This window comes from Cydia pomonella, chromosome 26 (genome assembly GCF_033807575.1).
Source record: "Cydia pomonella isolate Wapato2018A chromosome 26, ilCydPomo1, whole genome shotgun sequence".
Lineage (NCBI taxonomy): Eukaryota > Metazoa > Arthropoda > Insecta > Lepidoptera > Tortricidae > Cydia > Cydia pomonella.
Window position 1 is genome coordinate 6,244,745 of NC_084728.1, and position 27,787 is coordinate 6,272,531.

Genomic DNA, 27,787 nt, shown 5'->3' on the forward strand with positions numbered 1-27,787 from the left:
TCGAACATCGATCGTCCGAGATAGTACTTACCTACTTATTTACGTTTAGTATTAAATTATTTACAAACAGGCATAAGGCAAGTGTACATGCTCGTAGGGGCCTAGTCAAATAAATATAAATTATTGATTATCTCCAAAGCGGAGTTAATTAGAATACCGGTGTCTTTGAGAAAATTACTTAATTTAAGCTCAGGAATGCACCTTTAAAATAAACGAAAAAAACACGGTGTATCATAATAGTCGATGTGACTGCCACATAATGATAACCCCCTTTTATTCACTCGTGGGCTTATGAACTCGTTTTTAACCTGTTTCGCGAAGTCCATAATCTTCTGCAGAAAATCTCCTTCGTGGATACGCCCCCTTTTGACGACTTCTCGCCGAGACTAGTTCAAAATTACACGTTTCAAAATTAACAGTGCTTTTTATTAAACAGTAGAAATACCTTTTACATACAATCATGTCCATTTACCAACGTAATGTAACATATCTTAACTATGTCCTAAAAAGCCAAATAAAACGAACCCTGTTACACGCAAGGCATCTTGTTCGCCATCTTGCAAAAAGTAAGACAATAGATTCGATGTCCAATCATCGTTATATGTTATATGCACCAATACATGGATTCTTTTGTTTTTAGCTTGGTTTACGTTATGAGGTAAATTCTACTTGCCTTATATACAGCTTGTAAACATATCTTTTCTGTTTCCTGGACGGCAAGCTACAACTGGGTATATACACGTCGGCAAGGCAAGTAAATGAGAAAGCATCAGCTTAGCATCGGCCGACAATTAAATGAGATCAGAAACATTAATTCTTTTAAAATTATGGCTTCAGTCCAGTGGGATTATTTCGCCAGTATCAAGGTATTAGGAGCTTTAACGACTAAAATTGTACGGTTAGTACAAGACAGTGTACGGTGATTTTATTAGCTCTTGTAACACGATAGTCGGTCGTCGACTCCAAAATGGAGGTTAAATGCGTCTCAATATTAATTCTCCATTCACTACACACTACCATATTAGTTTACTGTATAATAAGCTATCGATATTACACTTTAAACAATATTAATGAGCAAAAAATAAAGGAAATTAATCACGATGCGTAACTATCAATATGGCGCTCGAACCGGGAGACCTCTGAAAGATTTCTTAGGTACTTTACTGCCCTAAGTATGTATTAGGTATACTTTTTTTCTTCTAATTTTTTTCCTTATATTACCAACTGAAATTGATAGACTAAAGAGAAAGAAATCGAAGTAAGATTCAATGAAATTATCTCTAGTTGTCTTAGATTTTCCAAATTAATCATAATAAAAATTGATGGAGCTACAAAATCGCACACGAAGCTATAAGTAAGTACTTTTATGGCCATGTATGGTGACCAAGTCACGACTTATTATCATGACATGTGTAATGGGGCCCCAGGTTATAATTGTTGAACACCACGGGTGGTTTACGTGTTCTTATAATTAAAAATTGACATTGCTGAGGACATGCTGACATACATACTTAATATCAATAACTGGCTAAGTGCGTGACGGAACTGCGAATTAACCTTTCATAATTATGTTTGTGGTGGTTAAAAATCCTGGGTTCAAATCTCGGTTGTGCTGTATACAGCTGAAAAAATCGTTCTCCAAAAAAATTGGTACTTAAATAAATTTTAACGCGCAGAAACGTCTGCGAACGATGCTATTAATCTAATCTAGAGACCGTAAATTCAAGTTACACCCAAGGCAGTAATTATTCCACTTTTAAATTTAATAAATATATCTTATTGTTCAATTATGAAGTACAGTCAGCATCAATAGTAGCGGATAAAACAACGCGCCCAAAGTATCTGATATTCCGGATAACTTTTCCAAATATAGATACATCTCTAAAATTTACATTCAAAAGTGTATCTTATACCGTCTTAATTGTTCTACATATAGGACCACCACATTTTGTTAAGTTGAAACAGAATGGTAGATACTTTTGAAACCTTGTTTGATCCGCTACTTTTGATGCTGACTGTACATACCTAATTAATTATCTTTACACATATTTATTATATTTATATTTGTTTGCTTAAATATTTATTTAAATTATATGTATTTATACTATGTAAATAGATGGTGCCGATCTATTCCTTTAAGTTTAGGTACATTGAAATAATACATAAGTTCTTGGTAACAATTTCATTTTTGGTAGGTATAAGCTTTTATCGCTAACTGTACTGTTTAGGGTTAAAGGGGTAAAAAAATCAATGGGTACTGATAAAAAAAATATAATTATACTTTTGTGAACTTATTATTGAGTTTCCTATACTATCCTTGTTGATTAAGACTTAAGAATTCAGAACCAATTGATTACATTGCATTGTGTTCATTCATTATTTTTTAATCGATCACAAATCGATTTCATTCGCCGAGCCTGGTCTCTAAGCATATTAAATCACTTTACTTCAGAACGCAATGAAACATTTTCTTATATTTATATTGGTAAGTGTTAAAAATAGTCGGGTCAAATATTTTCGGCAAATAGATCTTAGGAGGTCCGCTAGCTTGAGCGGTTGCACGGAGCGGGTGACCAATATCAAAAAAATGTATGAGCAACGCTAACTGGCGCAGACGCGTGTAACGGATTTTACTTACAATGGCGGTACACTGGACTTCCGTAAAATTTGTGATAACTTTATAGACCTTTTACCGGCTGTACACCATGGACATATATCTAGGACGGGCCTTACGGGCAGTAAGAATGGTGCTAGTTCAGCGGTGTCACTCACGAATTAGATCGAATCTTGCAGTCTAACGCAATTAAATGCGACCAATCGCGCGCGTGATGCGAACTCATCAACCAATCGCGCTGTGGCGTTAGACTGCACAATTGGCTCGACTTCGTGTGCGTGTCACCGCTCGCTGTACTGGCCCCATTCTTATTGCACGTAAGGCCCTAGATATATGTGAACGCTGTACACACTCGTCGAGAGCCTCTCGCCGAGAGTCTCGGCTCGGCAACGCTCCGATCCAATCCACGAGACGACACGAGGAAGAGCGAGACGAGAAGGGAGCAGTATAAAGTCCCACAGTAAGCTCAATAAGGATTGTGTTGAGGGTACATAGACAACGATATTATATAATATATAAATTTTTATAAATACTTAAATACATAGAAAACACCCATGACTCAGGAACAAATATCCATGCTCATCACACGATGCCCTTAAAAGGATTTGAACCCGGGACCATCGGTCCATCGGCTTCGTAGGCAGGGTAACTACCAACTAGACCAAACTGGTCGTCAAAGTATGAACACGAATATTGGAAAACTTGCCGAATACCGAATAATTACCGAATATTCGGCCCATATAATATATTATATTGCTTTGTAAATAAATGTACATAATAAAACTAAACTTGCAGGTAATCCCATTAACGTTAAGTGAATTTAACTATGGCAATAATAGGGAGTACTTCGAAACGTATAAACAGTGGCATGACAGTAAGTCCCCATTTCTCATTTCTAACCAATTTATAAAAAAAATGACTTAAATAACGTATATAATATATAAACTAATTTATTAATTATTTATATAAAAATAAATTTGTTATTAATCCGGGTTCTTCAAAAAAGGAGTGTACAGGTTTTTAAAGGGTCGGCAACGCGTATGTAACACCTCTGGAGCTGCAGGCGTCCATAAGCTGCGGTGACTGCTTACCATCAGGCGGGCCGTATGCTTGTTTGCCACCGTCGTGGTATTAAAAAAAAAACTAAAGTGAAGATACATAACTTATATATTTACAAGTAAAATATGAGGGCCCGCTCGTCGCCCGATGGTAGGGTGTCCAGAAGGCTGGTGGCATTACCGCGCTGTATAGCGATGCCCATTCTGCCCTCTGGTCACCCGTAGCATCAATGAGACGCTTCGCTAGCTCCCTAAATATAGAATAGGCTCCGCATCGGTCGGTCTTCTCCAAATTGACCTTAATGAATTTTTTCCAGGGGATGTAAATAACTGTAGACCTGGATCTCCACAAGGAGGCTACGGACCTGGGCTATCTAATTGTCGTCTTAGTGCTACAAACAGTAAAACAACGGACTCAGGTAAGAATATTAACACCAAAAACATTTTCACGTAAAATGTTGCCAAGACAAGAACATAAGGCTCGCACTGTCAAAAAGTTATCAGATCTTATGTAGAGCCAAGCTTTTAACTATATAAGCCCTAACTTCACAAATTCTACATCTTATTTAGTCAAAATATGTGGCTTAGTCGTTTCGTTACTACAAGAACTATTGTATAGCAAAAGATAATGAATAGTGAATAAATTTGAAGGTGAAGCCTATGTGAAGGTAGCGAAACGGCCAAGCCGCATATTTTGACTATGGTGTACAATTTGTGAAGTTAGGGCTAGTAGAGTAACACTAAAAAGTTTTGCATTTCAGGTACGTTTCAAGTTTCGAGGTCTGGATCTGAATCCTGCAAAAATTGAGAAGTTCCCACAATTTCTCATGGATCCCAGAATCCAATTTTTACTCTTATTGTTTTGGATGGTCTGTTTTTGTAATTTATCTTTTATTTCGTGGCATTTTCATGGCTTCGACAATATAAATAGTTTTTATTTATACACTAACTACATTTCTTAAGACCTCCCCACATATATACGCGGAGTCAGCTAAAGTCAGAGCGAAGTCAGATAAGAAAAAGCTTTATGCTTGCGCAATAAAACGTCATTCGGCTCGGCTCGGCCCACGCCTTCCGACGCGGCGATGACTTTTTCGCTCGTTTCCGCCGATATGAGTTTTGCCGAAGGATATATGTTGGACGACCCAGTAATATTGAGCCATTTCATGATGCTTTTCAGGTAAAGATAAGAAAGACAAGAAATGTACAAGCAAAGATCGGTTTAAGGCTGAAGATGGCTGCAATTGGTGCTTTTGTGATAAAGATTCTACCATGTGCACTGCAATGCGATGTATTAAGAAATCAAAGAAGACGAGATTAAGTAGGTATCTGATTAAATTAAGTAGGTATCTGATTAAATTAAGTAGGTATCTGATTAAATTAAGTAGGTATCTGATTAAATTTGATTTGGTTTACCGTTACTTTAGTTGCCGTATAAAAAATGGAATATTCTGACAGAAGTCGGGGCGTCATCCTAAAAATCCTGACATATCCTGGACGATCATTTCTCCTAACCCCACTGGGGTCTCTTTATGGCTCCGTATCACGAAGGTTTTAAAAATCTGCTGTAGAATGTAACTACAAGCCTGCACAATATTATGTAGCTACATCTCCAAACTAGAATCTAGTTCTAGTGGTTAGTTGAGGTTTCTAAAAACCCTGTCATTCGCGAAGTCCTCCGCCGGTAACCCTTTATCGAAAGGACGAACAATCCTGACACGTCACGGGAAATCCTTAAGTGTCTTCCTCCTTCTCCTTAAATATCCTAATCCTTAAATATAACGTGACTAAAAGCCAATATATGGTCTTTGAGGCCGGCAGTAATCGACCATTGCATGTACCGGAGGTAACTCCAGTAGAAAGAGTAAAGAGTTTTAAGTATTTAGGGCATATCATTACTGCCGACCTGAAAGATGTCGTTGATATTGAACGGGAGCGAAGGGCATTGTGTGTAAGGGCGAACATGTTGGCTCGCAGGATTGCTCGGTGGTCCATCGGCGTGAAGTTGACGTTGTTCAAAGCCTACTGCACGTAGCTGTACACGTGCAGCCTGTGGGCCAACTATACGCAGAAAGCATAAATGCACTTCGCGTCCAATACAGCAACGCATTCCGAGCAGTGATGATGGGGCTGCCTCGCTACTGCAGCGCCTCGGGTATGTTTTCGGCGGTACACACGGCGTGTTTCCATACCACGATGCGACTGCGCGCTGCTTCCATGGTTCAGCGGGTGCGAGCCAGCCCCAACACAGTTCTATAGTGATGATCGCGGACAGACTGGACTGTCCTTACATCATGCACTGCTGCGACAGGCATGTAATTAAGACTGGGATAGGATAGGGAGGGACGAAGAAATTGATTGCATTTGTATTATTATTATTTTGTATTGTTTTATTTATACCCATTTTAGTATCAATTTTAATTTTTATACATTGTATTGTGAAGAATGATAATTTTAATTAGGAGCAATTTTTAAATGATTATGTTTAAATTTTTTTACAATATTTTATGACAGAAATTTATACGATTTAGAAATAAGACATTTTTAAAACTTATATGACTGGCTCATAAGCCTTGTAGTTTGAAATAAAAGAATTTTATTTTATATTATTTATTATTTTAAGTATGGCAAACTCAACTGTAACTGTTTTTTTTTAATACTATGTCGGTGGCAAACAAGCATACAGCCCGCCTGATGGTAAGCAGTCTCCGTAGCCTATGTACGCCTTCAACTCCAGAACTATCCCTCCGCACCCTCGTTGAGCTCTGGCTACATTGGCTACCTTAACTTACCGGCAGGAACACAACACTATGAGTAGGGTCTAATGTTATTTGGTTGCGGTTTTCTGTAAGGTGGACATACTTCCGCAGTTGGGCTTTGCTCTAGATCTGGAATGGCATTCGCTGTGCTGTGTCCTACCGTACAATCGTAGTAAAATTTTATTTAATTTTTGTCGCGCACAAAACAAAAATTTACTTTACAATGTTTACAGTGTCCGACGTTGAGTCCTGTCAGAACAAACCTCTAGGCAAGTTCAAGTCTGAAGACGGGTGTAACTGGTGCTACTGTATAGACACAAACACGCCGATCTGCACACAGATAGAGTGTTACAAACAGAAGCTTAGAAAGACGAAGGGTACGTTCAAGCTGAAAATACTTTTTTACTGGCTTCTGCGGAAATGGCGTTGGATAGCCAAACGAAGGCCAAACACCCACCTATCCAAGCAAGGGATGACTTGGAAAATTCTCGGAAATAGTGCGCAAGATCACCTGGAGGCGCACAGTGGAAAAGGGGGTGCATCAGCTGGCCTCGGCTGGGCGGAGCTGGAGGAGGCCTCACTGGACCATGAAAAATGGAAATCCCTTCTGAGAGCCCTGTGTCTTTGATGGGGGATAACATGGTCTCAAGCTGTTCCGCCTATGCAACGCACTGTCTCAGTGACTCTGTTAAAATTTTAACCTCAACCTGGTATAGATGGTAATCCTGGTATAGATCATTAAAATCCGTTCTTCAAGCGAATTCATCTTGTGGCCCGAGAATACAAGACAAAACCGTATTTATGGCATTCATAAAAAAAGGTTGAATAAGTGTGTCTGTGTTAAACTTAAATTCGAAAAGAAAATATGTAATTTAAGCATTTAAAGATCAGAGAGATCGAGGGTATAAAAGGGTCAAAAGATTTTCAGAACAAGTTTCGGAGATCTAATTTATGTATTACAAAAACTTTTACACAAAATAAAATTTGACGGTTTGGGTACACTTTACATTGACATTCATGAATTCATGATACAGTTTTTAAGAAGTAGGTTTGAACTTGAACATATATCCACTACATACAGCAAGCTGTAGAATCCATTTATTTTATGATGGCCAGGAAAAGAATATATACTTAATCATTCTAAAATGTTTTGACCCTTTTATTCGAATTCTACATAGTACCTACCCACACAAGCCTTATTTAAACTTTAATTATAATTACATAATGATTGTTGGACCAATTAAACAAAGTACAGTACGCTCGGAAGTGGCTACATAAATATTCGAGCCTTTTGGGGTCGAAACGTTAGAGCCTTGGGGGTCCAGCGCCCAGCGTTTATATAAGGACTTGGCGTCGCGTTTGGTGAATGCCACGGGTGACCAAACGGTCAGTGTTTTGCCCAAAGAATTAGCATCGCTATTGAATGCAGCCAGCCTGCTGGGCACACTGCCTGCTGGCGGTGAGTTAGAGGATGTTTTTTTATTTGTAGGGTTTTTTAATCTATAATTTTAGAGTAAGTTGACGAGGCCTGGTGCAGATTTTACAGCTGTATTGTTTTCTGACGAAGCCTGTAGCTGATTGTGAGTTTGTGTTCACCTGACGAAGCCTGCGTTGCGGATATAAAATTATGGTCCCTGAATAAAATTCTTGATCAACTTAATTTCAGTAAGTCGCATTATGTGTTTACGTTTGCAGATCCCAACGTCTGTTTAGCCAAGGACAGAAAACCAGGCAGATTCCTGCACCCAGATGGATGCAATTGGTGCTATTGCATTTCTTACTTACAAATGTGTACGATCATGGCCTGTCCTAAACAGGATGGGCAGTTAAACGAAGGGATAAGTACGCAGTTCGTGTTCCGAAGTGGAAACTTCCGATTTGTCGCTAATGGAAATTATACCATGATTACATTAACATCTGGAATGAGTAAAGGTACTGGATCATTGAATAACTCCGTCAAGTCAATACTGCCTAAAAAAGACTTTTTTGCTAAGAATTTTAAGGATTTCGGCAAAAAAATCGACCCCTTACTGCCTGACAGAAACAAAGCTAATGGCAAAAAGAAGCCATCATTATTGCCTGACAACCTATTTCCAAACTTCTTCAAAACAGACCCAGTTAAGACTTTACGGCCAAAAAAGAATATATTTCTGAATAAGAAAGGGTTACAAACGCCGACGATATTGACAAATTGGTTTCCCGATTATGCTCACATGGATTACACGGATAATCTGTTGCTGCCTGAAAAGATGACATTGAAGAAGAAGTTAAAGATGAAGTCGCTGAAAGGTAAGATTTCATCAGTAATAAAGTTATATCAGTATTAGAGTAAAAATTATTAGCGTCTCAAAATTATTAGTTTCGTAAAGATATACGAGGGTCATGCCAAAAGAAGTTAGATACTCTATGGTCATTTGATCGATACTGGCCAGTTATACACCATTGTAAAGGTAGGTTATTTGCTAATAAATTCAAATATGGAACACTCGGAAAATGTTAGGATTCCTTTTTTAATTATTTTTTTTCTGGGTAATTTTGGAGGGAAATTTTCGCAACAATGGAGCTCACTCGACGTGATTTTCGTGTTATGATTTATTATGATTTTAAAAAAGGTTTAAAACCTCAAGAGTGTTTTGAACTTTTAGTTTCAACTTTTGGCGAGTCTGCTTGTTCACGTGCAACTGTTTTTAATTGGTTTGCTGAATTTAAAAGGGGACGAGAGACCTTTGAAGATGAGGCGAAGACCGGACGGCCGCCAACCGCAGTCACTCAAGAAAACGTACAGGCTGTGGAAAAAAATGTTCGTGCGAACCGACGAATTACATATGCAGAGCTCGAGCGTGAGCTGGGTATTGGATCAGCAGCATTGCAAACTATAATTCATTATCATCTGGCCCTTCATAAGCGTTGTTCAAGATGGGTGCCGCACAAACTCACCGATTTGCAAAAAGACCGCCGCGTAGATTGGTGCAAATTTATGATAGATAAATTCGACGCTGGCGAGAAAAAAAATGTATATGATATACTTACAGGTGACGAAACATGGCTATATAACTACGACCCCGAAACAAAGCGGCAGTCCACAGTATGGTGTTTTGAAGATGAGCCGACGCCAACAAAATGTCGCCGAACCCGAAGTACACAAAAACAAATGATTGCCTCATTTTTCTGCAAGACGGGACATATTGCTACGATAGTGCTAGAAGATCAAAGGACAGTCAACTCTGAATGGTATGTGACAGTTTGTGCCCCCAGAGTACTGTCAGCTTGGTGTGACAAGCGGCCGAAATCGGGAACTCAGCACCTGCTCTGGCACCATGACAACGCTGCCCCTCACACTTCTGCTAGAACACTTGACTATTTCAGCTCAAAAAACGTGACTATCTTGCCCCACCCGCCATATTCCCCCGACCTAGCCCCTTGCGATTTTTACTTATTTCCCAAAATTAAAGAAAAATTAAAAGGAAGGCGATTTGAGAACAAAGAAGATGCCCTGGCTGCGTATAATTATGAAATTTCTGAGGTATCTAAAGAAGAGTGGTCATCGGTATTTTCTAAGTGGTTTAGACGGATGGAAAAGTGTATACGTGTTCACGGTGACTACTTCGAAAAAATAGATAGCTGTAATAAAGAATAAAGTCGGTAACTTTTGAGTATCTAATTTCTTTTGGCATGACCCTCGTAGTTATGAAGTAGTAAAACCAAACAGTCTTTTTTAATTAAAGCACAATGCTTTAATTAAAAAGACGTAACAACGCATTCATCAGTTAGACTATCATCTGCCCGTTAGATTTCGTAATTTTTCGATTTTGCGCTTGCAGTATTACCAGATCTTAACCAGACTTCAAGAGTTGGTCAACCTTAGAGCTGTGGTCAACCTTAGAGTTGGTCAACCTTAGAGTTGGTCAAAGGCGCCTAGCCTTTCAAAGATAACATAGTGAGACAGACAAGATAATTTGGGAAGGGTAACGCCGTGCCCGGTTTTTCTAGTGGTCAGGACGTTAGCCGCGTTAGCTAAGACTTCGATTCCGGACTTAGCCACCGGTGGACTTGGTCACTTTTTCATTGGTCTGTGACATCCTCTTCAGTTTATAACAGACTTCAAGATTTAATATAATATTAAAATAAAATTTAATGAATATTCTGACTAAAGTCCGGTCATTCGCCTAAAAATCATGACATTTCCTGGACGGTAATTTATCAAAAAATAAAAATAAAAAAGCACCTGTTCAATTCCATCTACTAAAAAAAAACAATTTTTGGGCTACTATCCGCTTAACTCACCGCCATAGTATATATGTCGGCGGCCGATCGTAAGATCAGGCAGATGGTAATGTTCCCGTGTAATATTTTGACGGTAGTCACATTCAACCAATAGATCGAGAAATCCTGACGTATTTTATACAATTAATATTAAATGCCTTCTCATTTCTCAGGCTCTGAAACTGGGTCGTTGTTGTTCTAAAAAGTGTGCAGAAAATGATACGTTTCTGCTGTAGAGCGCTGTACTTTCAAGCGCCAAACATCCTCCTCCTCCTCTCCTACCTCGACAGAAATGGGTGCCTTTCATCCCTTGGTTAACAATCTACCATTCCATTCAACGAAGCCTGTTGCAGATTTTACCGCTGTATTATTTTGTGATGAAGCCTGTAGCTGTTTGTGTTCACCTGACGAAGCCTGCGTTGCGGATATAAATTATGGTCCCTGAATAAAACTCTATTCCATCAGAGAATCCATATGATGGACACTTTTCTTATGCACATGGAGCATAAGGACCCTTCTCTAATAGAATTATTTATTTCAGAATTGGCGCAGGAGTGTAAAGCAGGAAGCAAGTTCAAAGACCCGTTCGGATGCAATTGGTGCACATGTGTAGAAGATGGCGTCGTTATTTGTGACCAAGACGATTGTGAAGCTAATAAAAATTAAATATTGTGATATCCTAGATCCCAAAGATCCAAAATCTTCAGCAAAACCGAGATTGGTAGGCCGAACGTGATCGGTTAATTTTATACACGATTGTCATTGGTCTATGTCCTAGCAATGTGCCAAAGACAATTTTCAAAAATTGCAAAGTTCCAATGTAATGTTCTCGGTATTTTTTCTGCACATTTATTACCAAATCTTCTAAGAGCTAGTTTCGGTTTCTATGTAACTTGAAATAGTCGCCAATGAGTAACGTGAACGTTAAATGAAACAGTGGTCAGCAGTTACGAACATTGAGTAATAATCCCTAATCTAAACGGTACTTTCTAAGCGGAAACATGCTTAAGAATTTCCCATGTAAGTTTCCAGAAATTTTGACAATGTTTTGTAACTTGTACGTTACTACTAGGCACCCTGTTGTAGAGTTAGAGAGATAAGATGGCAGCAATTTAGACTGTCCAGACAGTGCAAGTGTTATTTTAAACGTCAATATCGCTGCCAACTTAGCTTGGTCTGGCTCACGAAGAATTGTACTGTAACCCGTTGTTTTTAGCTTTTGTTGCTGCATATTTTGTTTAATATATTGCTATTGCAGTATAAAAAATAGAAATTTTGATTTATTTTTAATACTTTTACCCCCAAAAGAAAGAAAATTGCGGCTGCCACACAGACGGAGCTCCACAAAGCGATTCTATAAGGGCTTCCAGAAGATATATTTACCATAAAATCCCACACTTCACTTAAAAACAGATTAGTTTATGGTTACTTAAACAAAAAAAACCTAAAGCCATGCGGTTAATCTTTTATATCCCACCACATTGCGTAACTTTAAACCCAATTTCAAGCCAAACTATAAGCCACGAAAGTCAATTACAAGATCCAACGACAATAACATTTTTTTCACGAGTTTAACAAGACTTGGGTCAACAAAGCCCTACCGCGCTCAAACGCGCCGCTAAAGTAAGTCAAAATTGTTTATGGGCGAAAAAAAGGTATTGACATTTTAAAAGTAAGTGGATGTACTTATTGTCATGTAATATTTTTTCAAATTTCGATTTTATGCAATACTACATTAGGTATCTTCTGAAAAGGCCGGTAAATAAGTAAAAATACGGTGAGGCCGGCTAGTAAGACGAAGCTGGCAATTCCTGTTCTGGAGGCTAACAGAGGTTTGCTAAGTTTTATGATTCCTTAATCATGGGTTTCAATACACAGAATAGCCTCCTCTAGCGTTCAATTCATACATGAAAAAACAAACCTTTGATTATAGTGAAGTGCAGTTTTCATTGTAAGTAACTCTTTTCCTTTCCATACAAGGAAAACATGTCCATAAAATTCACATTATATTTTAATCACTACCGGACTTAGACAAAATACAGCCCCAAATTTGAGGGATTAAGCACCCGCCCAAGCCTACTCTATAATCAGAGGACATTAGGCAGAGCTACGGGAATATAGTCTTTATAAGCCAGTAATAAGACGGTGGGTATTGAGTTATTTTTATGAGTTATTGAGGGACAAACGGGTAGTGAACACGCAAGTGTGTTTATGTTTGTTGATCTGTTGTGTCCAGGCCGGATTATGATATTCGGTATTCATGAAAGTATAAGCTAAAATATACTAACGATTTAGAAAAGGAAAGTAGGTAAATTATAATAGGGCTTACTCGTTTCCAGAAAAATGATTAATAAGTATAAATATGTTCAATGAAAAATTCAAAACAAAGACCATCAAAAATGACAAGCTACCTTAGATTTTCCGGTTAGACACCTATTAATTGTCTTAAAATAAAATTAATATTAAGTGTTTTAATAAAATTATCTTCAGAATACAGGGACTATTCTAAAGATAACATTATTTTGCAAACTACGGTAAACGTGCCATATCAAAATCTTGGCCCTTTAAAATTAAAAATAATCCACAAACAATTAGTTACTTTATGTTTACACCTTTTTTTTTTACATTTTTTTTTTTGATTTTTACCAAATGATATTTTATTTATAATAATAATATTAAAATTAAATTATGACTACTTATAAAATAAAACGACTAAAACTAAACCTACCTAGAAAAAATAAAGAAACCTAAAACAGACCCTGGCCTCTTGGCAGGGTGCCCATCACGCAGGCAGCATTCCCAAGCATTTTTTTACACCTTATTTACAAATATACAAGTCAAAATAACTGAGTAAGACTAATAATTAGTAGCTAATTGAGGCTTTTGTAGTGCGTCTATGAATAAAATTAACAAACTGACTTTATGTATGCGGGTTTTTGAAATTCTAGAACTGATTTTTACTCTTGCCCTACAAATTGCTCTTTTTAGCCTTCTCGGCCCCTAGTCTATTATTTATGCATAAGTAAAACACAAGTATTATAGTATACAATGTAATTTGGAATAATAATTTAATTCCCACCTGGCCCCAGAGAAGCGTGCCGTATCGCGCCGCGCGCCGCACAAAATCAATTTGCATGGTAATGCCACTTTTACGGCCAAGGGTGACAAGTGGCTGTTTTGGGGCCGGGTAATGCTTCAAAAAATGGAAATAGATATACCTATATGATATGGAAGTAGGGATACTTACGTGAAAACATACCGCTGAAAATGTGTTGTATTAGGTGTAGGGTGGGTGTGGGGGTAGCGTTTGTGTCCTAGCTAAATTAAAATACTTTATTGAAAACGCCAAACGAAACTGAAGTAAAAGAAAACCCCAATCGAAACTTAAGCTTATTTATGGACATACCTAACTATTTTCCGAATGAAACCAGATTCTTTGCCGAAATTGAAACCGAAATAATAATTTTCATATTTTTAGAAATATTATTTTTATGCCGAAACCGAAACCGATACTTCGGCCGGTCGGATACTACAGAAAATACTACAGTTTCGGCGCGGTCTGGTTCGGTTGTATTTTGGCCGAAATCAAACCTTCGGCCGAAACATGATTTTTATGCCGAAACCTAATTGTGCAAAGTGGAGTTCAATAGAAATTGCAAATAGTGTAAACGAATATGACAGATTTAGTTAGCATTTGACCATCCAACCTAAAAAAAAATTAAGGCTATTTTCACATAAATATTAATAATTATCATTAATTTTAACTAGAAATTGATATAAATAAAAGATCTAAGTGTATAAACTGACGAAGTAATGAAGGTTCTATTGAATACCACTTTAGAAATGTTTTCTATAATTTTATTATCCATAGAGGAATATTAGGACTATGTTTGTACGGAGACACAGTCGTTTACTTTCCTTTTAATTTACTACTGAACTGGGAATGTGTTAAAACACGTTTACGTATCGGAGTGGAAATTCTTATAAAAGCTGAATTGACGGTAGAGTCGTTAAGCATCACATAAAACCAATTGTTTATCGTATCGCACGATTGCGGCTCTACTTTATTCTAATTGGTCTCACTTTTAGAGACCCGCTGTCTAAAATATTTATATACTTATTAAAAAAGATGGTATGGAATGGTGGACTGTAATTAATAAAAGGAATATACCTTAGATTATTTTAATAAATATTTACAATAAACAGAAAATCACATCGACGACACAACCAATCCGTGTAAATATTATGTAACCTGAAGTAATCAGAATGACTTTCTTCAGACGAATGTCTTTTTTTAAGTCAAATTAGAATTTGAATTTATAATCGACAAATAAGAAAAATCAGCCTGATGCTGCAAAGAGTGTACAATACTTATCTTATTCATAAAAATCATAAAACTTAGCAAACCTCTTAGACCAAGCAATAAAAAGGTATAGAGGGAAATGCTGGGAATGTTAGACTCCGTAACATTATTTGGACTAGTTAGGAGAAGAACATATCTAAAGTCCTCGGCCGTAGCCCTGAAGCCGGGGGGAGAGGGGGGTTTAAAGGTCCGATTTTTCTGTTTTTTGAGTATATCTCTGAAATTATGCGTCTTAGCGACATGACTCTTTTACAGAATGAAAGTTGATTAAATTTGTTACAAGTTTTATTTTGTCAAGTTTTTCGATATCTTGTACAGTTGTTGGTCTCCACATTGCTAAAGGGAAAAGTTGTCATTGCCGACGCGACGTTGATTTGACTATTCAGTCTAAATAATAGGACCGACTTTATTTTGTTTTCTAATTCTTTTTTGTTCGATAAATTGCTAGTTTGAAGAAACCCGTGGACGGATAAATACGAAAATTAAACTTGTCCCGAAAAAAATGTATGCAATTTTTGGTTCACTTACACACCATAGAGTCAAACCAAGATAAGTTAGCAGCGATTTTGACAGCCCAGTTTGTGCAAGTGTTAAGTAAACGTCATACTTGCACTATCTAAATTGCTGCCAACTTATCTTCGTCTGAAGGTCTTTTCTTAAGGTGGTTCGGGTTCTTCTGTCACTCTCACTCTGAGCGTGAGTGAGATCAATGTGCGTGCTCAAGACCGCAGATATCATGTTTTTAAATTTTAATTGTATGTCTGTTTTAATAATAATAAACAAGTTATCGTTGAGTTCCCTCAAGCATAATAGTTATTGCTCATTTATAAAAAAAAAAATATTTTTAATTCAATTGTCGACAATTGGCGAGAGGTCGCACAGGACCGAGAAAAGTGGCGCTGTCTTGTGTCGGAGGACAAGTCTCATTTTGGGTCGCTGAGCCAACGGAGTAAGTAAGTAAGTATTTTTAATTCAATTCAATTCAAATATACTTTATTCATGTAGGCCTAGCAACAAGCACTTATGAATAGTAAGACAGTATTACATATAATTATCTTAATCTAATTATCAGAGCAATTTATTGATGTTGTAAATATTATTCCATATATAATACTAATGAATATAATTCATAGATCAAATTTAATACTAAAAATTTCACAAAATATATTAGTCATACAAAAAAAAATGTATAAAAAATACTAGTCTAGATTGTTTCTAGAATAAATTCTAAATGTCAAACAAATATAATAAAAACAACAAAGGAAATACATGCATTTAGGTTTAGTTCAAAATTTATTATGGTTTTTTAAAGTGCGTTTAAGACTGTTAGTGATTTATTTTTATCGAGCGAAAGTTTAAAGCTCAGGATTTGAATTGCTGAAGTCCCTAGAAAAATACCTTAAAATTGCTAAATTTTTTTTTGCAACCGTATTGTGATATAAGAAAAACACTACGGCTTTAGAAAAACTCAGTTTTTTGAGCCTACTACAACTCAGAGGAAGATTTTTTAGGACATACGGTGAAATTTCGCTTATATTGTACAGAACATACGGACTCTATCTATCAGCGGCGGCGCGTCACAAATATTCGTGGGGAACCCGGAGCTAATTTTGCTTTCCTTTTCTCCATGAACCGATCGTTAAAGTACTCAACGGGCTGAAATTAGACAAGCCGGTGGGAATCGAGTTCTTAGAACGATCCGCCACTGCTATCTATAGGTGCGCAAATTTTCATCAAAATTTGAAGAAAAAAAATACCAAAATAAAAATCGGAAATTTCACTACGGAACCCAGGAGGACTTACGCACAAATTCCAGTACATAAACATTGACATGATTTTAGTATCCACTGGTAAAGCGATATAATTAACTGGAATATATAAAATTCCGTTTTTACGCGAATTCTTGAAGGCAGTCGGACGAAACTAATTGAAATTTAATAAAAATTGAGTGAATAACACTTTTACGGTACATTAAGAGCTTCGCTGATAATTGGTGGAACTCAGGGTCGGATACTTGGGGTCCAATTTGTACCTATAAGTACTTGAACATTTTAACGAATAATACTTATGTATTTTTTTTATAAAAGTTTAATTTGTAGTTTCTTTCGTGTCGTCATGTAGGTATAAAAACCCTTTATTTACAATAACAATATACATAATGGATATACACAGATGATTAATATAACTAGCTTGTATCTAAGATAGACCCATGAGGCATTGTACCAAGGATGCTGGTGGCATTTCCTCGTTGTATCGCAATACTGATACGTTGTGCGAGGAAGCCGCCAGCTCTTCGGTCACCAGTTACGTCAACCAGACGTTTCGCTATTTCGATGTAGGTATTAATTGTCAATTATATTATAACTATAGATATATGGCTTAATCTATCATAAAAAGCGAAAAAATGCTTCCAACTTTCAAGGTAGCTCCAATTTTAAGAACTTTTGAACCATACGTCAAAAAAATATGAAAAAAAATGATATAAGTAGAGCTTAAGAAAAACATTAAATGAAAACTATAGCGGACATTATCAGCTTAGCTGTTTTTGAGTTATCGCAAAAAGTTTCCCCTTCATAGTAAAAAGACGTACATCCACAGTTCATCCCTTGGTTAACAATCTACCATACTTTAAGCTCCAGTTTAGCTTATTGTGACGGAAGAGTAACTACGGAACCCTACACTGAGCATGGCCCGACATGCTCTAGGCCGTTTTTTTTAAAATTATTTTTAATTACTGAAACTATTTTAAATTAAATTAAATTAAATAATCATTTATTTCAGGCATAGCCCATATATAAGCCCATAAGTGTTAGTAACAGCCTTAAAACATAATGTTAAACTATGACTATTACGATTTCCTACAATCTACCATGCAACACGTATACTTAGGGCTAAGACTATACAATACCGGGTGAGCAATACGTACACTTTGATATGATAAAATGGTTTTCTATTAATATTAAAAACACGTTTTTGACAAAAATAATAATAATAATTCAAACATGTCAGCACTAATTAAAATATAAAAATCACTTTAAACAAGTAATATTATACTTATCATTTTATCGACAAATTGCCATAAACAAACATCTTATGTCATTTTAATGTTTATGGCGATTGGTCGTTTGTCGATGTCATGATATAATATATAAATGAAGAATATCAAAAGATGAAGACAGTGCAATTAAAACAAACAGTATATGGAAAACAAATTGATTTATCCGCGCACAACGAGCGAGCGGCTATTCTTATTGGCTATGATAGCTGGAGCGAGTCGAGTTTTTGAACGAACCAGTTTAAGGTGTTGTAGGTTTCTAAAAGTTTTTGAAAAATCGTACAGCATTTTTAGATAATAATATACGGTTACCAAAAATCTAATTAGCAATCTTGAGGTTTTTTCTAGGCACTTCATCGATTCGATTTCTGTTTTTTGACTTTCGCGTGATATACCTATAATGTCACGAACATAGGTCTAAAACGCACTTTAAAAACTGTAACAATTTATACACAAAAGGTAAAGTATGAAATTTGCTTCTAAAAATACGCAATTTTATTTATGAGGGAACTCAGCGATTACTTTTCCTTTTTTTTACAACAAATTCTAATTAAAAAATATGATGAAATGAAAATGGCGTCGCTGCGCAGATGCGCCAACGTTGCGTCGAGCAGCAGCCATAGAGTTGAATAGACGGCGACGCTCAAAAAACGCTAGTGTGAGGTGACTATGAAATTGACCTGTAGGGCTAAGATGGTCGGATCTTTATCATTTGTCACTATGCCTGTCACGTTCTAACAAGTATGCAAGTGCGAAAGTGATGGGCATAGTGACAAGCGATAAAAATGGAACCATGCTGCCACTGCTGGATATATTATGTATATGGTCTGTCAGTGATATTGGCGAGATCATCATATGATTTTGCTCTTGCTAGTGGCTAAATTGTCCCAAAAACAGAAGCCATTCTATATACAAAAAAAAAAGAGAAAACTTAACAAATTACCGTTAACCGTTAAATCACGTTTATAACATGATCTATAACGAATTTTTATTTTATTAACCTTTAAAAGGTTTGAAAATGTGATGTTGACCCAAAACTTTTAACAGATTTTTTGTCGGGTAGTTACACAAATCTCTGTTTTGATATTTTGCTGGGACATCAGTCTTCTGCCACCATGACCAGTGAAAGCTGCGTCGAAACGTTGGTCAATGTACATTGTGCAACGAGGGGGGATTATTCCCAACAGCCGCAGGCTGGAGGGAATTAAAGACCCGAGTTTGTAATATTCTTACCCCCGGAGTTACACACAGTGTTTTCATCACACTTGCGAAGAAAAAACTAAAATTTAAACGAAATAATTCTTAAATACGGTGACATATCAAACATTCGTCCGCCATTTTGTAATTTCTTGACAGGTTAGCATCGAGGGCACAGACCTATCCGGCATTCAGCCACGATTAATAATTATGTGAAAATATTTAAAACGGCTGTTAAATTAATCGAAACATTTAATTTTAAACATTAACAAAAATATTAAATTATAAACGTCAGTATTTTAATAGTAAAACTCATTTATGCTACTTGGTTTGTATGAAAAAGTGGCATAATTTAAAAACTATAACTCCCTAGGGAGTTATAGCTTTTTTTTCACAATCCATAACTCCCGCGGGAACAAAATAGGCCTTTGTCCTTCAGTACACCTGCATGAAATAAGAACTTTTTCGAGCAAGTGTGATGAAAAGGTAATAAAATAAATACGCCATAGACCTGTACCCCTAGTGTAAATAAATTCGATTTCCAAACGTGACGTACGCGTTTGCGTTTAGTCTCATTTTGTATTGGATTTCGAAAGAGCGCGCCAAGCGGGACGTTTTGGAAACTCAAAATCCTATACAAAATGAGACTTAACGCAAACGCGTTCGTCACGTTATGATGTCGATCAAAGTTACACTAGGGGTACCGGTTAGAAATATGATTTAATGTGTGTTCGTAACGTGAAAGTTTAAAATGTTATATTATATACCATATACCAATGATATTGGTTTGCCTACACCTTTAACTCGCGATTCCTCTTCAAGCATATAAAACAGAATGGCGGCACAGAAAAAACATGGCGACAAAGGCGCTCACAAATTACACCGCGCATTTACATAGAAAAAGTGACAACGGCCGACGCAAAACATTTGTTAGCCTCCATTGTGTTGGAGTATTATATCCTCCCTTATTTATATTTATAAATGTACTTATTTGGTGCGACTAACAAGACGGTGTCAGAGTTACAGACTTGTAAAGTGTAAGAAAATGTTTTTTCACGGATCTTCTTTAACGTTCTGTTTGTTTTGTGATTATATTTATATGTGTGCGTATATCTGTACACCTAGTGTAAATAAATTCGATTTCGAAATGTGACGTACGCGTTTGCGTTTAGTCTCATTTTGTATTGGATTTAGAAAGAGCGCGCCAAGCGGGACGTTTTGGAAACTCAAAATCCTATACAAAATGAGACTTAACGCAAACGCGTTCGTCACTTTATGATGTCGATCAAATTTACACTAGGGGTACTGTACGAAGTGAACGATTCCAGTACTATGTGTATTCGCTTTTATTTGTGTTATACTTTGGTCAACTAAGCATCTATTTTTTTCTACTCGTGGACTTTAATGGTTGAATTTAGATTACGTATACCAAACTACAATTGCGTACTTTTCATGTATGGGCTCCCAACTCAACTATAATATTCATTTCAATACGCTGTAGTCAACCATAAAAAAATGACCAATCACGTGCCGCCGCGCTCCCATAAAAAAGACTAAACGGGATACGGGCGGGCGTCGGCTTCGCGCGTTTATGTCTTTTATACTCCATTTTTGTCTACTGAGAATACTGATATACCAATTTTCATTAATTGTTTATAGTAACAAAAGAATTATTTTAGATGACTCGTAGAACACTATTGTACATCTACAATAGTGATATAATGAAGCTTTTCAATCTCATACCTTACTTAAACAACTCAGCAAGCTTCGTTACTACTCGACTAAAAAGCTCTCTATTATATCACGATTGGTAGGTAGTATCGCGCTTAAAGTTCATACTTCTTCTTCTTCTTCCTCGCGTTGTCCCGGCATTTGCCACGGCTCATGGGAGCCTGGGGTCCGCTTGACAACTAATCCCAAGATTTGGCGTAGGCACTAGTTTTTACGAAAGCGACTGCCATCAGACCTTCCAACCCAGAGGATAAACTAGGCCTTGTTGGGATTAGTCCGGTTTCCTCACGATGTTTTCCTTCACCGAAAAGCGACTGGTAAATATCAAATGATATTTCGTACATAAGTTCCGAAAAACTCATTGGTACGAGCCGGGGTTTGAACCCGCGACCTCCGGATTGCAAGTCGCACGCTCTTACCGCTAGGCCACCAGCGCTTAAAGTTCATACTATTCTATTGATTAAATACGCATTTTATTACGCAAATTAGACATACAATTGGGGGTAAATGAAACGGGAATTAGAAATACATTTTATTTACAAATACATAGCATTTTCTTTTCCAATTCGTTGTGCCTTTTACTGACAAAAATAAATGGCCACTATAATAATATATATTTATCTATGATCTTAGAGGAATAAATCAAGGAAATTAGAAGGAAACAAAAGATATGTTGCGCTGCGCGAAATTTGCGACATAAGTCTGCCATCGCGCGGGTTATACTATTATCTCAATTACTCTGAAATATACTTCTGTTTACAATTTTTCTCGTCAGATCCCTCGGTTGTAACACTACCTATAGCTACTTTATTCTAAAAATATACTCCGATGGTATGCAAGGTAACGATATAAAATTGAAAATAATTGAAAATTAGACATGTTTTTGTGATATTTTTCTATCATGCCCCTTTTTTTCAACTAAAAACTTTGTTGGAGTTTTTGGAAACATAATTTAGTTTTCACCAGTTCGTAAAGGCCCTCTTGATTGTTCAAAAACTGAGGAGAAAGTTGAATTTCATCCACATGTGTGGCTAAGTAATCTGATCCAAATTTTGAGTTGTTTCCTTATGTTGGCCGGTAGAATTCACTTTTAAATGATGATTTTGAATGATAAATATTGAATAACGTTCATTTGGATTTGATTTGGTTTGATTTTTTAAAATTTTTTACATGAGTGTTTTCCTCGCGTCGGCGTGGTGAAAACTTTTGTTTCACTCGGAGGCAAAATTTGTTTAATGATCGTGCCTTGAAACCCTCGCAATGCTCAAGATTCCACTTTTCAATTTTGGAATTTTTCGCTTGCTCGAGTATCAATCGCACGAGCGGTTAAACAACAACTTTGTCCGCTTGTAAAACAAATAACTATTCCGCATTATTTTTTTCATGCCAATTGCTTTTGATTAAACGTGTAAAAATATAATATAAAAACAGCTATTTTGTGTAAGCTCAATTTCAATTCAAAATCCAGAATGAAACTGAAGAAAACCAGAATTTTATTTAAATGTTGACGTTTTCATTTATAAATCACATATAACGCGCGGACAAACAGATATTCCAAAATGGAGCCAAACCCAATAACTAGGTATTATTACACTTTTAGCCACATTCAGCGGTTTGGGACAATTTCGGAATCCAATAACGCAAAATTCTGCTCAAAATAAAGGTCTTATCTTATATAGAATACTATGGCACTTATGCCCATCTAGAACATTACGTTGTCATCACAGTTGGCTCAAAAAGGGCCTATAATATACAGAATGCTACGGGACTTAGGCTCTTTTGTTTTCGAGAGGATTGCGTTGTCATCATTCACACGTGTGGCATAATGGATGTTCGCTTTATGTCATATCTTCTTGATTCCACTTCTGAAGTCGGCGAAAATAGGTTAGATAAGAAGTTATTCCCTTATTGCATAGAATATACAACATTGCCAGATGGATAGCTAGCCCCGGAAAATGATTAATGATCTCTGGCCGGTGTATCATCGTTCATCGTTCCTCTATACGATGGCCCAGCGCTGCCACAGCGAGATGGCCATGCGATGGTTGAGAGCACGCACTATGGAATGGGCCACTATACCTTTGATGTGCGGACGAAAAACTGACATCGTGGCCAACCCATCGCCATTCCGCTACTCCATAAGCCAACCGACACCACTACCCTCTCTTCACGCTGGTCCATCTTAGTGAGCCAGTATGATGGCCTATCGTGTAGAGGAGCCGTTACATAGTTCGCAAGTCCCACTTTAGTTAGCACAAAACATGTGGTACCGTTTGTATAGCGACATCTTCTTCAGATGTCAATACAATACAAATAATTACCTCCACTTGCACCATCCCACTAACCCGGGGTTAACCGGTTAAACCGCTAACCCAGTGTCAAATTGTAATTCAATTGGAATCTTTATTGTCATATTGTGAGTTACAATGATCTTAAGTGGAAATTGAGAAATCCAAATCATGACACCGATTTATTTTTTTACCGTAACAAAATTTGGAAATCTAAATGATGAAATTAATCTGTGTCGGACTGTTTCGTTTTTTTGGCTAATTGATACCATTTTGGAATAGCCTCTCTTTGCGCTATAGTCAATTAGGCCGTTTTTGGCCATGTTTGAAGGGCACTAGCGCCTTAAAAAAACAAAAAAATTAAACCAGTCCCACACAGATATTGATAATATTAATATATGTATTTTGAAAAAATCATTGCAATAGCTTCAAAAATCACGGAGGAAACAGTTGAGTACGTGTGTATGGAGAAATGACCACTCCCTGTTGCCTCTGAGCAATTATTCTAGGATTATTTTTTGCAGGTAAGTGGCACGCGCGGTTTTAGTTAGCAATAGACAAAGGATAAGCCGTTGGGGGCCAGCTACAAAACTAACAACTATACACAGTCTCATCTCGCAGCTCGCGACGCCTGCTTCTTCGCACACACAGGAGACGCATTTGCCCCCAGGCGGGTTGTCGGAGCCGGCTAATCAACTTTCTGCCCAGTCTGAAATATGTGGCTTTCCATCAGTGATCATGCTTCATGTGCATACGGATCCTTCCCTCATGGAAAGCCTTACTTATTTGCAAAAGCAAACTCCAACCAAAAACTTGAAAGGTTAAAGTTGTTTCGACAGAAAAAAAAACAAAACATGTCTTAATTTTAATTTATCTTTAGTTGTAGGTATATTGTTACCCTGCATATAATAGCAGTATATTTTTTGTACAAAATAGCTAGAGACGTCTATTAGGACACTCAATGAAACTTTAATGCTAATTCGATTAAGGCTTTATTGCAAACTCCTAAAGGAGTTGAGTACACAGTCCAGTTTCATCTCACAGCTAGCGACGCCTGCTTCTTCGCACACGCAGGAGACGCATTTGCCCCCAGGCGGGCTTACAGTGGAGCCCGCTATGCAACTTTCTGTCCAGCCTGAAATGAATAAAAACACCTCAATATGCCATATAAAACCTTATCAAAATTAATGACGGTAAATTTTAAACTGTCCTTGTTGCCTATACATAGGGTGACCAGATGTCCACATTTATTCAGGACGTCGCGATTTTTAGCCAAGGAATTTAGCTATATTGCGAATATTGAGAAAGTCAATCTGGGACCGTACAGCGATTGGGTGTACGGTCATGTCTAAAAATATCCATACGGAGAAAAGTGACAAAAATTACTTATTGCCCATATATTAAGGTAGTGTATACTTTATACATATTTTTGGCAGACGTACATACACATTTTTAACGTGTTTCATATTTTGACTCGAACGTCAATCGCATAATCCATAATCCCGAATTTTAATACGGTGTTTTCGAAAAATGAGAAACTGAATCTGGTAAATCAAAATAAAAGATACCATTACCTTTCAACCACTCATAACTTAAATGTGTCAATCCATTTATTTGAAACTTAGACCATTCAGCTTCGTTCATTAACAGCAGAGGGTCTCGCTCATTGCGGCTCTTCTTCATCAACTTTTTAGAGTTTTGTGCGAACAGTTTATATTTCTGCTTTTTTTCAGGGTTTTTCTTGCGGTGTTTTCGTAGCAACCGTTCAGATGTTTGTCTCGATCGCTCAGATTTTGAGGTCAAACGCGTTTCTGGGTCAATACATATCATTGATGTACATACAGGCCGTTGGAATGGTCTTTCACAAGCACAAAAGTTACAGCCGTCGTGCCAGCTGCTTGGGAATTTTAAGCACAGACTTAGTTTCACAGGTCCTTGAAAATATACATGATTATTAATAATCAACGTTATTTTAAAAAAATGTAATGGGTTACTCAAAGAACGCGTTATAGAAGAAATCATGATATCGATTTTGAAGAGCGCTTATTTAAACACACAATTTTTAGCCGTATACAACACACAATGTTTACCTATATTAACGAAGAGACTTAGACGACTTTTCTGGTTACATACATACATATAATCATGCCTATTTCCCGAAGGGGTAGGCAGAGACCACGGATTTCCACTTGCTACGATCCTGACATACCTACCTTTTTCGCTTCCTTCATTTTCATGACATTCCTCATACACGCTCGTCGGCTTAGGGTCCTCTTGACCTGGCCTTTCTTCAGGATTTCCCCGATTTGATCAATTTGTTTTGATTTTTGATTAGATTTTCTGGTTAGAATAAAAATATACCTACTTCCATTCAAAATTTGGACAACTGTTGCTAAAGTCTAAGTAAGTATTCTACAATCATATTTTATATGTTTAAAACTTTATTGCGCAAAAGTAAATCTTAATGTACAAATGTCAAATTAATGCCATGGTGCTTTTTCCGCCAGTCAACCTCAGTGCAAAGCAGAAAAGATTGTAAGCGCTGCATTTAAATCCAAAGAAATCATTAGGTTATTTAAATTCAAAATAATAAAAATTACATGTTAGTTAGCTCTTGTATAGGTACTGGACATGGACTATAATCTACATATATTTTATGCTTACGTAAAGCGAATTCTTCAAAGTGATGAGCCCCGAGACTGTATTGAACCGGCAGTAAAAGAAATATCTGAAATAACAGTATGTAATTGATTTGACCCACTTCACGATTTCCGTTTGTGCTGAAATTGTGTATACATCTGTAAGTCGGGTCTCAATGCAATATTATGGTAACATCGAGCTGATCTGATGATGGAGACAGGAGGTGGCCATAGGAACTCTGCGATGGTTTTTAAGATTGTCTCGATGAGTATTAGTTGCCTGTGGTAAGAACAGTAAAGTCAGCGATAAAAGCTTGTACCAATTTTTTTTTTGCCAAAAACTTATTTCAAAATAGCGGAGGCGTAGGGGTTCACTTTATCAACAACTCACAGAGCCACTAGTACGAATCTAGAAATTCCACAAATCCACATAATAATACCTATGAATAAAAAAACTTACATAGAATTCGATATACTGAAAGCAGTGAATAAGAACATTTCCCTTGACTTTCTGCATTATTATCTTGGTAATATTTTCTCTTATTCATGGGGTAAATATGAAATCGAAATACTTTGGCTGCTAAATTATGTTGGCATATTCTAAGAAATCTTACATTTAATGATTTAAATATAAACTTCTAAGTCGTCAATGGGAATTTAAGAGAGTGAAGTACTTTTCCTATCACTCATAAAAAAAGTCAAATTTGAATCGGTATTACGGATATACTTGAAATTTGACGTAACACCATAGAGAAATAAGTATACTTAGAGTGCTCACTCTATACATAGATAAAAAACCTATTTAATAATAAGTTTTCGAGCGAGCTTTGCGAATATGTATTAGTAATAAGATTTAATCTTGAAACGAAATTATTAACATTTAAACTTATTTATCGTAATGTTTTACCATACCTCCCATAAAACTCATTATTTTTATGTAAGGGAACTGATGTATGGAGTGAGCATTCTAAGCTTAATTATTTCTCTATGCCGCTACTAAAATACTAATTAAACGATTAATCATTAACAAAAATGTCTACTTAATCGAGAAAGTTGAGATTGCATTTGCTAATTCTAATTGTACAGTGTTTTTAATCACACGGTACATTACCAGCTAATAAAAAAGGGAAATTAACATATTTCAATTATTCTGATAACATCGGTAAAAGTACTGACATTTTGGTCTAATCTGAGCTATAGACAATACAAGGCTTATCTGAGGTTCTACCGCGATCTACCTTTCTACCGATTGAGAGGCAGTTAACGAAATTTCTAATTTCGATTTTTGCAGTATGTCCTCTGATTTGTTTCGACAAAAAAAATAATTAACATTTAATGGAAAATAAATATATTTCTATTAAATGAGGGCTAACGCGTTAAATTTATAGAGGTTTTTCAAAATGTCAAATGTATTTTTGGGGCTTACAAGCTTTTTTAATGCGATTTTTACTCCTTATTCATAATTAGTGATAAATCTTTTTTTTCTATTTCTACCTTATCATAGTAAACTTTAGATATAGAAAAAGTCCCAAGTAATACGGCAGTTGGCCGATCGCCTCGACTGCCCGCTCACAAAATACTGGGTTGATGTGATTATTGGGAGGGACAAATAGGGTAAGACTATTTATCGCTCCCAATACCTACTAGGTTAAGTTTTCTGTAGATATATATTTATTCATAAGACTAACATAGATTTTTAAGAAGCTACTAAACAATTTCTATGGATTATGGTCCGAAATAAACGATTTTTATTTTTATTTTATTTTTTTAATATAAATGCAAAATGAAGCAGGTTTTAAAAACGGCTAATTTAGACGTTA

General features: G+C 36.6%; 2 protein-coding genes across 4 annotated transcripts; one reads left to right on the plus strand and one right to left on the minus strand.

Annotated features, from left to right (window-relative positions):
• Nucleotides 1–2,187: 2,187 nt before the first annotated feature.
• LOC133532226 (uncharacterized) lies at nucleotides 2,188–11,967 on the plus strand. The gene is made up of 7 exons (XM_061870801.1): nucleotides 2,188–2,485; nucleotides 3,410–3,488; nucleotides 3,990–4,091; nucleotides 4,853–4,993; nucleotides 6,665–6,808; nucleotides 8,127–8,720; nucleotides 11,236–11,967. The coding sequence occupies exons 1-7, from the start codon at nucleotides 2,459–2,461 to the stop codon at nucleotides 11,358–11,360; spliced, it is 1,212 nt and encodes a 403-aa protein (XP_061726785.1). The 5' UTR covers nucleotides 2,188–2,458; the 3' UTR covers nucleotides 11,361–11,967.
• A 12,216-nt stretch (nucleotides 11,968–24,183) lies between these two features.
• LOC133532206 (uncharacterized) lies at nucleotides 24,184–26,700 on the minus strand. 3 transcript variants are annotated; one of them, XM_061870773.1, is made up of 5 exons: nucleotides 26,687–26,700; nucleotides 26,428–26,567; nucleotides 25,993–26,056; nucleotides 24,903–25,262; nucleotides 24,297–24,463 (listed from the first exon to the last, which is right to left on the minus strand). In XM_061870773.1, the coding sequence occupies exons 2-5, from the start codon at nucleotides 26,482–26,484 to the stop codon at nucleotides 24,321–24,323; spliced, it is 624 nt and encodes a 207-aa protein (XP_061726757.1). In that variant the 5' UTR covers nucleotides 26,485–26,567; nucleotides 26,687–26,700; the 3' UTR covers nucleotides 24,297–24,320. The 3 variants fall into 3 exon arrangements, with proteins under 3 accessions (XP_061726755.1, XP_061726757.1, XP_061726756.1); XM_061870771.1 differs by lacking the exon at nucleotides 26,687–26,700 and having other exon boundaries at nucleotides 24,184–24,463; nucleotides 25,993–26,108; nucleotides 26,428–26,658; XM_061870772.1 differs by lacking the exon at nucleotides 26,687–26,700 and having other exon boundaries at nucleotides 26,428–26,658.
• Between the last annotated feature and the right edge of the window lie 1,087 nt (nucleotides 26,701–27,787).

Bases quoted from the DNA above. Each gene is read 5' to 3' on its own strand.
- LOC133532226 (XM_061870801.1), top strand. From the start codon at position 2,459: ATGAAACATTTTCTTATATTTATATTG. The intron at 4,092-4,852 runs GTAAGAATATTA...GATGCTTTTCAG, and splicing joins CAGTAAAACAACGGACTCAG to GTAAAGATAAGAAAGACAAG. The intron at 6,809-8,126 runs GTACGTTCAAGC...TTACGTTTGCAG, and splicing joins GAAGCTTAGAAAGACGAAGG to ATCCCAACGTCTGTTTAGCC.
- LOC133532206 (XM_061870771.1), bottom strand. From the start codon at position 26,465: ATGTTCTTATTCACTGCTTTCAGTATATCGAATTCTAT. The intron at 25,263-25,992 runs GTAAGCATAAAA...TATATTTTCAAG, and splicing joins CTTTGAAGAATTCGCTTTAC to GACCTGTGAAACTAAGTCTG. The intron at 24,464-24,902 runs GTAATGGTATCT...TATTCATTTCAG, and splicing joins AAGTTATGAGTGGTTGAAAG to GCTGGACAGAAAGTTGCATA.